The 11,406-nt window shown below is 34.5% G+C and overlaps 2 protein-coding genes across 6 annotated transcripts in view; one reads left to right on the top strand and one right to left on the bottom strand.

Moving 5' to 3' along the window:
• The window catches only part of ZMYND8 (zinc finger MYND-type containing 8), a 540,997-nt gene that overhangs the window by 78,320 nt on the left and 451,271 nt on the right, over positions 1 to 11,406 (top strand). The gene's annotated exons all lie outside the window — the stretch shown is intronic.
• Positions 1 to 11,406, bottom strand: part of NCOA3 (nuclear receptor coactivator 3) — a 209,576-nt gene that overhangs the window by 39,552 nt on the left and 158,618 nt on the right. For all 5 annotated transcript variants that reach the window (XM_069072335.1, XM_069072338.1, XM_069072339.1 and 2 more), the window contains exons 5-8: positions 7,092 to 7,192; positions 4,152 to 4,326; positions 3,348 to 3,536; positions 3,114 to 3,206 (exon numbers count right to left, since the gene is read on the bottom strand). In XM_069072335.1, the coding sequence (XP_068928436.1) occupies positions 3,114 to 3,206; positions 3,348 to 3,536; positions 4,152 to 4,326; positions 7,092 to 7,192 (558 nt within the window). The remainder of the gene's footprint in view (positions 1 to 3,113; positions 3,207 to 3,347; positions 3,537 to 4,151; positions 4,327 to 7,091; positions 7,193 to 11,406) is intronic.

Here is an 11,406-nt window from a genome sequence, read left to right as displayed (position 1 = left end):
GGGGGTGAAGGGGAGCTATCAATAAAAATGAAGTCAAATCAGAGAAAAGATCTAATGTCTTGCCTAATAGGACAAGTTCATTAATAGATAATCCACAGTGATTCCATTTATTAAATCAATGTATAAAACATTCCAAAGAAATTTCTATCAGCACTTGGGAGGAAAAAATTCTAACATTGCTCGTGCCTTGGCAATCCTCAGTCCACAGCAACCCCCACATTCCGACTTCTTTGCTACTCCTTGCATACTTCTGAACATTGCTGGTCTTAGAAGTCATGGCTGAAATGTACCAATTTGACCCACTACAGAGTCATGTAATATAATCTCAACTAGAACCTCACATTTTTATACCACAATCCTTTTATGTTTCCACGATCAACTATCATTCTCAACGTGCAAATCCTCTCTCTCCTCAAACCAATTATGCCATTTCTTTTCTCACAACAGAGGCCTCTATCTCTTACTTTACAAAGAAAAATAAGAGCCATCAATCTTGATCTACAATTCTTTTCCCCTATTCCATACCTTAAACTTCTGGCAATTATTCCCTTTTCTCTACTACTCTATTCCAGTCTCTGAGAAAGAGTCAATCCTGCTTCTTACTTTCTAATTCTAAAATTTTGTTTAATATTTTTCAATTAATTGGAGAATGGTTAAACAAACTATGGCACATGAATGTAAGGGAATATTACTTATGAGAATGTGAGAATTAAGATTTATAAGATATGATAAAAAGTGAAGTAATCAGAGCCAAGAAAACAACATGTACAATAATGACAACGTAAATGGAAAGAATCACAAAAAATTCAAAAGGCAATGTTATAAAATTTTAAGTAATGATAATGCTCTTTATGATATGAAAAGATATCCCCAAACCTACTTCTTTTGCAAAAGTGAGAGGATCATTAAGTGGAAAAAAAAAAACGAGGATCCACAGATATGGTAGATTGCTCATGTTTCCAGACTTTTTCAATGTGTTGATCAATTTTGTTGATTTTTTTTCTCCATTATTAAAACTATTATTTGTTATATTGGATGGCTCTCTGGAAGAGGGAGAGGAAAAATACTAGGAAAATTTTTGGTGATATAAATAAAAATTTACTAAAAAAAAATTGTACCTTGCGGACAGAGACTGTTTTTGGTATTTCTCTGTGTCCTCAACATTTAGCACATTCTCCAGAACACAGGAAATAAAGGTTTATTGTTAGCTTTTTATACATTATATTCCCCTCAGCAGAATGTAAAATCCTTGAAGGAAAGGAGTTTCATTTTGGCTTTGTAGTCCCAATTTCCAAGATCTATTAACATATAATAGACATAATAAATTTTTGCTGAACTGAAAAGAATGTTGACTACAGATCTGTTATGTATTAAATTGCAATGGATGAGCAAGACGTGATTCTGGATTATGCTAGATAAGCTTAAAGCCCAGGAAACAAAAGAATCTAAACTTTTAGGAAGTTTTAATTATTGCAGAATAATTACATAAGAAAATGGGGGGAAGGGGATGTGTGCATGTGCAAGACAGGAAGAGAGAATAACAATTAGTACGAAACTAGAGATGTGGCTAGATCAGGTTAGGGATTCAACAGGGTTAAAGCTAATAATAAACAGTCACCACAAAGAAAGGTACAAGAGACAAAAGCAGCCTGATTCATTACCATAGAAAGAAAGAGATTTCAAATAATAGAAAAGTTAGCATTTCAGGGGCAGCTAGGTGGCGCAGTCAATAGAGCACCAGCCCTGGAGTCAGGAAGACCTGAGTTCAAATCGGGCCTCAGACACTTAACACAAACACGCGCACACACACACACACCAAAAACTAGCCGTGTGACCTTGGGCAAGTCACTTAACCCCAATTGCCCTCCCCCCCCCCAAAAAAAGAAAAGTTAGCATTTCACTACTACATTTCACAACATTAGCTAAAATGTCCAGAATAATAACTGTCTGTTTCTCTAGCAATCAGGAGATTTAAACTGGGTCTTCTTAGTCCCAGTTTAAATACTAACTTGGTAAACTGGTTAAACATAAATGTCTTATTTTTGTTTCTTAGGCATAAATACAAGTGCAGGACTATCCTACTAAAGAGAAAATTAAGACCTCCAAATCATAAGATAGCAATTATTAAGTCATTTGATTGTCTGAGTTTTTCTTCATCCTTCAACCTCAAATTCATGAAAAGAGTTGAATGAGAAAAAATAATCAAGGGTTAAAGTGCTGAAGCACATGATAATTTAAAAGGTTCATTGTAAAATTAATTTCAAGGGGTAGGTTGGTGGCACAGTGAGTAATGCACCAGCCCTGGAATCAGAAGGACCTGGGTTTGGATCCAGCCTCAGACACTTCACACACACCACACACACACACACACACACACAGCGCTAGCCATGTGACCTTGGGCAAGTCACTTAACCCTAATTGCCCTACCCTCCCCCCACCAAAAAGCAAAAAAAAAAATTAATTTCAAGAAAATATAAGGCAGAGGGGAATGATTTCAGAAAAACCTGGGAAGATTTTTATGAGCTGATGTAAATTGAAGTAAGTAGAACTAAGAGAACACTGTACATACTAAGAGGAATATTGTAACAATAATGAGCTATGAAAGACTTAGCTACTCTGATCAATACAATGACCCAAGACAATTCCAAAGGACTCAAGATTAGAAATGCTATCTAGCTCCAGGAAGAGAACTAATGAACTCAGAGTTCAGATTGAAATACATTGCTTTTCACTTTATTTTTCTTGGTTTTTGTTTTGTTTTGTTTTTATTTGGGGGGGGGAGGGAATGGTTAATATAGAAATGTTTTGTATGACTTCACATGTATAATGGGCATAATGCTTGCCTTCTCAATGAAGAGAAAAGACTGGAGAAAGGGAGAGAATTTGGAACTCAAAATTTTTTAAAATGAACATTAAAAATAATAATAAAGTATGAGGCATGAAAATTAACATGAAAATAAAAAAATATGAACAGAAATTCTACCCTTGCAAAAAAAATTCTATATAGCCACTAAAAAAAAATGGAAGATATAGCATTGTGGTAGGTATTTTTTTTTCTAATGTGAAGGTGAGGGCATGAAACCAGGTATACTTGTAGCACTAATTAATCTTACCTGAAAGGTCATGTTTAGTAATAAAGCTTTCAGGGTTTGAAGGAAACACTGTAGTGATGCGACGTGCCACACATATCATACAAGATTGTAAATCTGTAAATAAAAATTTAACCCATTTCAGATTTGCCAACATTTTATGAGGATAATAAGTTCTTAGAAAGATGAATAAAGAAATATAGAAACATGACTTCATTATTTTATCTTTTGTTTTACATATTTGAAATTAACACCTACCTTCTCCTTCCTCCATCATAGCTCGTGGCTGAGACAAGGCAAAACACTGCATGGTCTCGTATCTCTGGCGCATATCAGGACTGCTACCCACATCATCTAGAATATCATGCACTGTTTTCACCAACATACGGCAATTAAATGTATGACTTTTTTGTCTAGGTGCCTCATTTGTCCATGGATCTCCATTAACTTTAAAAAAGAAATCAATCACAGGGGAAAGAAACAGGAAACAAAATGTCACTTCAGTGGACAGGAAATCTAAAGTTCAGCAAACTGAGAACTTGAAGGAGAACAAGATTTTATTTTAACAAGAAGAACAAAATAATATTTTCCCATATTTCAGTAGAGGAGTTGGATATCCTAAATATTTTACAAATCATCAATGGAATATTATACTCCAATGTTAACACAAACTCATGAGGCACTGCAGTCATGGGAACTGTCTAAATCAGGGGTGGGGAACCTGCAGCCTTGAAGTTACATGTGGCCTTCTAGGTCCTTGGGTACAGCCTTTCGACTGTTAGAGTATTACAGAACAAATCCTTTTATTAAGGGGATTTATTCTTTGAAGTTTGAATTCAGTCAAAAGGTTGCACTTGAGGACCTAGAGGGCCACATGTGGCCTCAAAGTCACAGGTTCAACTATCTGAATGTTAAAGAAGCTTGTATATGTAAGAACACAAACATATCACTGCTTCTGAAAGCTCTATTTGGATGACTTTAGTCCAACTTTCCAAAACTGAGCTGGACAGCTGAATAAAAGAGTGTTTTTTGGTTAGGTTTTTTTAGCAAAAATATAATTACCTGATGACTTTGGCAAATTCTTGAGAAAATCCTTTCTGTCATCTTCATGCAAGATACTGTAAACACTGGTATTAACCAAGTCTTCCTGCTTATACTGCAGGTACTGTGTAACATTTTCTGACACAAATACAATGGTCCCATCACGATTAACCACAAAGAGAAAACCATCCAAGGCCTAAAACATGATTGCAAAAATACACATTAATATCTGACTTATTTGGGTTTTGGTTAAAAAGACATCTTAATTTAGTACCAAATGATTAAAACTGCTGTCCTACACTCCCCCCCGCCAAACCCAAAACTATTCCTTTAAGAAAGTACAGAAACTTAAATTAAAACTTTTTCCATTGTTGATATTACATTAATTTTACATGTGAACTCTTATCCTCATAAAACAAAGGAGGACAATATAATTTTCAAAACAATATGCAAAAGTCAGGCTGAAATACACAATAGGAATGTATAAAATGTAAAAGCTTTTACAAAAATAATTTCAGCACAATCAAAATTAAGAAAGAACATACAAGTGAGAAAGAAATATTTGCATTCAACATTTCTGAAAAGAAGTGTGAAGTACAGAAGTAGCTTGTACCCCTTGGGTTCAATGCCATGTATCAGCCTTGGTACTAACACTGCATCAGTATCATCAGCCACAGCCCCTCTGATTGGAGCAAAAAACTCTTCCCAAAGCCTTCATTTAAAGACTGCCCTCAATTCAGCCATTTGCCACCACCTGCTGCCCTCCTGGAAACTGACCCTACCATTATCATCCCCACCTGCCCCCCACCTCCCACTTTAAACTTCCTTTTGGGTGATGTCTTCCCTCATTTGACTGTAAGTGCCTTTAGGATAAGGACTGTCTTCTTCTCATTTATATCCCCAGCAATTAGCATAGAGGTGCTCGATATTTACAGAATACTGAATTGAAAGAATGACAGAAAATCTATATGAAATTGATCCATATAAGACTAAATAGATGTGATCAAAATTATGAAGAAAGCTCTCAAATGAAAAGGAAACTATTATCTTAAAAACAGTTCAGAATTACTTGTTAATACCCATTTTTAAAACTGTAGAAAACATGATTCTAAGGGATAATTCAATTATAGAGGGGCCAGGGGGAGATAGGCATGCTGATTCACTGCTGTGAAAGTATAAATTTTCTCAACCATTTGGGAAAAATTTTGGAAACATGCAAGTTACTAAATCATATACTTTAACCAATAGATTTTACTGTTGAGATTATATCCAAAGGAGGTCAATAAGAAAAGAATCATATGTATACACATATTCATAATAGCATGATTCGTCATGATAAAAACTTAAAATATGCATCCAATAATTGAGGAATGGGTGGTATACAAATGTATGACAAACTTTATATGAAATTTTGAAAAATGAAGGAAGTAGAAACAAGATGTGGCCACAAAAGTACACATAAACAGTAAAAAAAAGAAACAAAACTAAAGTGAAATACACGGGACAACATCATTCCATACTATCAAAGATCATAAATCCTAACAGATCTTTTCTGATAATTCATAAACAGCAAAAGTAGAAATTAACATGCATGATCATAGTACAATCACATTGAGGTGGTTTTACCTAAAAATTTGGGGGAAGGGAAGTATTGTATTGTATCCAAAAAATATTTAGAAATTTAAATAAATTCTGCTCCTCAATGATTTTATCTTTAATAAAACATTTTTGTAAAATCTTGAGGAATCAGGAAAGGAATATGAAATTTTAAAAAGTTTGAGGCACCTAGAAGCAATAGGTCAAGAACTGACTGATTATTATGTTTCTTTCATACTTAGAGAATACTTCATTTGAAAGTGCTATAATTTGATGGAAAGAGAGGCTAATAGGTCTGGGTTAGAATCTCAGCTATTCTTCTTACCTGTGAAAGATAACACAAGTCTCTCAACCTTTTGGGGCTTCACTTTCATCATAGCATACTAGATAGAAAGTTGACCTAGAAGCTAAGAAGACCCAGGTTCTAGTCTTGCCTCTGACACAGGCTGGCTGAGTGACTCAGAGGGCAAGTCACTTAACCTCACAGTGGCACAGAAAGTTCTCTAAGACCAAGTGGCAGAGAAGGCACCGACCTATATTGGCAGAGGGAGTTTCCTCATCTGAGAGTCTCCTTTACCAATGAAATCATAGGTCCAGTAACTATGTACATATCCCTATCCTTATTCTATAAATTAGGGAAACTGTAACCAAAAATTAAGCATGTTTTTAATACTTAAAAAAACAGTCTACAATGTTGTTTACACATTAAAATTTTAATACTTTTAACTACCTGTCTTAAAAAGAAAAATGCTTCTAAAATTCTTTTTAATACTATTCATAACTTTATCATTTTCACCATTCTAAGACTGACAATTATCTCAAAATATATGGCACAGAAGTGAAAACTAAAGTGTACCTATCAATTCAGGAATGGCTGAAATAATTATGGTATGTGAATATAATGAAATATTATTGTGCTATAAGAAATGATGAAAGGAATGGTTTCAGAGAAACCTGGGAAGATTTGTATGAACTGATGCAGAATAAAGTCAGCAAAATGAGGAGAACAATTTATACAATAACATCAATATCATAAAACAAACAACTGTGAAAGATTTAAGGACTCTCATCAATGCAATGACCAACCATGATTCCAGAGAACCAATGATGATATCATACCCACCTCTTAACAGATAGGTGATGGACTCAAGATACGAAGAATAAGACATATTTTTAGATGGTGCCAATATGATTACTTGATTTGTTTGAATAAGTATATTTGTTTAAAGGGGTTTGTTTTGCTTTTTTTTCTTCCAATGGGAGGTAGAAGTAAATAAAATAAAGGCTTGTTAATTGAAAAAAAGTTAAATTGTAAAAATAAATGTATAGCATAACTGTCATTTGGTTCAACCCTTTTATACTTGCCTGCAGTAAAAGTGGTCCTAAGGAATCTTTATCAATAACTCCCTGCCCTGTAGAAGACACATCAGCTTTCTGAACATCATCATCAATGGAAGCTGCCTTTCCTAAAGAGACAGAAGAAAGTTCTTCAAATGACTCTAGTTATGCTGATAAATAATTACAAAATGATCCAGATCATATTTACAGCATACACTCTGTTCCCTTAATGATGGAATTATTTGATCATGAAAACATATAACTTGAACAGGAGCTCAAAAGAGATGGTCTCAATTTTGATAGCAAAAAAGGTGACAAGGTCCAGTGTTAGGGGTAGGAAGGACATGTGACACAGAGGTGGTTAATGAGAGAGAGAACTGGAACATGAAGCTTGATAAAGATTTAGTCAGGGAAGATTTCTTTTTTTAAATAAATCCATCATGAAGCAACGAAGATAGAAACCAATTCCAAAAGTGTTCTCAGATGTGATCAGGTCTGTGATTAGCTAGCATGGAGAGGAGATATAAGTCACAAAACTGCAAGTGGATGCTGAAACAGAAGGTCAAGTTACTTGCTATACTAGGTTGTTGTTTTTTTATTGTGATTTGTTTAGTAACTTTAAATTTAAAATGTAGTTTTAAATAAAGCTTGGATTTATCCATAAAAAAGGAAAAGAAAGAAAGAAAAAAGGAAAGATACAGCAATGAGGGCAGAGGTTAGAAGCGAAAACCTGGTTACTCAGGTACTGAATTCCTTGACAAAGGAAGTAGAATGGCCAAGACTACTCCAGCAAATAAACAGCATGAAGAATACAGATAGGGTAATAGAGATGTCTGAAATGAAAAGAAAGGGTTACTGAGTGTTTATGATACAAGGAAGGCCTTGAAGAGGTATTAGGAACCTTCTCCTAGTCCAGTGAACTGAGGTTATGATAGAAGGCACAACCCATACAAAGAGAACATGTCCAGGAATTTAAAAAAAAATCTCTTGGAGGAAAAAACAGGCTTCCATTAACACAATCAGATTATAAGAGGAAGAAAATCAAGAATGAAAAGGAATTTATTTATAATAATGGTTTCCAGAGGGCAGAGAGCAGAACAGGGAGAAAAATTAATGAGAAGTCAATCGTTGGCTAAGAAAATGAAACTTAAATTTCTGGACCATGGTTTACAATATTAAGAGATCACAGATTACTGGCCAGAGATGAAGTATGCCTAACAAAAACTAGTAAGAATGTACTTGACAGGTGCCTGACAAATCTAATCAAAAGGCCTTCAAATTGAAAAGGACAAGAGAAGAAGACAACCTATGTACGACCCCCAAATTAGATACTAGACAGCATAGCTACTAAAAAGGAAGAATAATGATAGTTGAAAAATCTAGAAATCCACCTGAGACAAGAGCCAAAAAAGGAATTAGTATTAAAACCTCTGACTGCAACAAATTACCAAAGTTAAAAAAAATTGCAAAACTAGAGAACTAATGGCCCAAATAAAAGGAGGTAAATTTGATTTCATAGGTATCCCTACAATTCTGTGTGATAAAATCCATCCAGACAATGGTTCTGGATAAGTATACTTTATTTAAAAGAATAAAGGCATATAGCAGGAGAGAGAAGGGTAACATCAGATATTAAGAATTTTTGCTATTATATACAAATGCTAATGATTTCTGGGGGTTTACTTTGTAGCCTGAAACTTTGTTGGAGGTATTAACAGTATCAATTAGTTTTATTCAATGATTCCCTATGATTGTATAAGCAACCATTAAGACATCAGTGAACAGAGACAATTTTGTCTCCTGTTTGCTTATATGTAGATTTTAATTTCTTTCTTTTGTCTCATTGCTATTGCTACCATTACTAGAGCCCTATCAAATAACAGTGCATCCACTTAATAATATTAATATAATGAGCAAATAGTAAGCATACATTTTTTTTAACTCCTGGTTTTATTAGGAAAATTTTGGGTGCATTCACATTGTAAATGATTGCCTGCTTTTGACTTTAGATATACAAGATCTCTCTATGCCAATACTTTGTATGGATTTTAGCATAAATAAGTGCTGTACATCATAAAAATGTTTTTAAAAATTTTAACCAAAGTTTAATTATATTGATTTATAGTTCTCCTGTGCATTAGTCTTCCCTGGTTTAGGTTTATATCTGTTTCCTGAAAGGTGTTTGATAGAGTTATACTGAGAAAATAGTACTGGTATTAATTGCTTTTTAAAAGTTTTGATAGTGTTCCATAAGGTCCAAGGGTATTTTTTTTTCTTTAGTACTCCTTTTATGATTAGTTTTACTTCTTTTTCTGAGACTTACTTAAGATTCTCTATTTGATATTCCACTAACTTGGGAATTTTATATTTTTGAAGATTTTTCTATATTCTCAGTTTTGTTGGCATATAATTGTGTATAAATTCTGATAATTCTTTTTATTTCTTTGAATTTTGTTATTATTTCATCTATTTATTTGGTATTTTGCTGATTTGGGGGTTCCATTTAGAGAGACATAGTTTCTAGGCATAGGGAGGAATCTGTAATCCACCCTCATCAGTCCTCATTTGGAATACTGTGTTCAATTTGGGGCACTGCTGTTTAAGATGGATATTGATCAGTCAGAGAGTGATCTGAGGAGAACAATAAGAATGATAAAGGCCTAAAGTTCATAACATATGAGGATCATTTGCAGGAGGAGGGCATATTTTACCTGAAAAAGAGAGGATTTAGAGAAGATACAGAGGGATTAAATTTGTTCTATTCAAATCAAAAGCAAAGGGAAGAAGTTGCACCTCACCACTTGTTGAGTAAGTGATGATGGTACTGCTTTATTATATAGGTTGGACTAGATAATTATTGAGGTTCTTTTCAACTCTCAAATTCTGTGATTCTGAGTGGGAACATATAAGAGTGAACCAGATAGGAATGAGAGTTACAGGAAAGGAGTAAAAAACCTCTGAAATTCAAGGATTAGGCAACCCAAAGGAAGGAGTTTGTGAACCACGTCAGGCTAAGTGCCAACTGATCACAGCAGGGGACTGTGCAATCAATGGTAATAGTAATTGGGAAGGTCATGTGGTAAAGGGAAGAACTAATACTGAACCCTCTGAAGCTAAGATTATCATTTTACTCTTCTGTACCCCATGATCACAGGGGACTAAGTAGCTATCAGGGATGACAGTCAGGAGACTCATAGTGAAAAAAAGGCTATGGTCCCAAGAAGCACATGGCTACTTCACTCCATCCCTCTTATTTAAAATCAAAAATTAAAAACCAAGGCAGAGGTGCTGACTGATAGAAGGGAAATAAATACCTTCTTAATAATGAACAGCAGCACTCCTACCAACCTGGATTCTTGAGAGCTAATGAAGACTGAAGAGGCAGCAATTTCTAGATGATAATGAGGAAGAACACATAGTGACAATGGGAATAAAAGTAGACATTTCTATTGATGCCACTCAAGATGACAATACGGGGTAGGGTCCTAAAACTCAAATCCCTGAGAAGTGCCAGGGTCCTCAATACTCGTAGGTCCTTAATTCACAAGAGGAAAGAAGATTTTGAGATTTAAAACTTGGAAATCAGCAGTGCCTTTCTTATACTCTTTTAGTATTCTTTTCCTGTTTGGGCCACTAGTCATCATGAAAGGTGGGAGAAAAGAACTTACTGATGAGGGTAAGAAGTGTAAATGTCAGGGAAAGATCCATGGATGGGGTTGCATTTGAACTGGATTTGGACAAAAGAGTCTAAGCATAAAGTCTCTGTTAGCAAAGGCATATAGATATAAAAGTTTACAATGTAGTGGAAATAAATATCAAGTGGACTGGTTAAAGTAGAGTGTAAGAGAAAAATAATAGTATGATATAAGCTAGAAAGGGATGACATGTCCATATTTTAGATGGCTTTGAATGCCCACTAGAAAAGATTTGAACTTTCCTCAGTATGAAGAAGAAAAATGCTATCTTTAATCCTATCTAGAAGAAAGATTAGTTTGGCATTGGGATCAATGATAGTTTGGAGAGGAGAGACTCACTAAGAAGCTAATTTAAGAAAGGGAATAGTATCACCAATTTATACATACAAAAGATTAGTCTAGTGATAGTATTCAGAATCAATCAACCTTTAACAAACATTTATTAAGTGTTTATTATGTGCCAAACATTGTAAAAGCAAAGACAACCAAATTCCTGCCCTGAAGAAACTTACATTTTAAAGAGGGAGACACAAGTATATGAAAGACACAAAGGAAGCAGACACAAAATAATCTCAAATAAGAAGAGACCAGAACCTGAGGTAAGCAAGAAAGGGTTCATGCACAAGATAGTATTTGAGCTGAGTCTC

The sequence above is a fragment of the Petaurus breviceps genome, unplaced genomic scaffold, assembly GCF_028583685.1.
Source record: "Petaurus breviceps papuanus isolate PSGF00001 unplaced genomic scaffold, PetGlider_PUasm1.0 90847, whole genome shotgun sequence".
NCBI classification, from domain to species: domain Eukaryota; kingdom Metazoa; phylum Chordata; class Mammalia; order Diprotodontia; family Petauridae; genus Petaurus; species Petaurus breviceps.
Note: the sequence above shows the minus strand (reverse complement) of the source record. Positions and strands in the feature narration are given on the sequence as shown.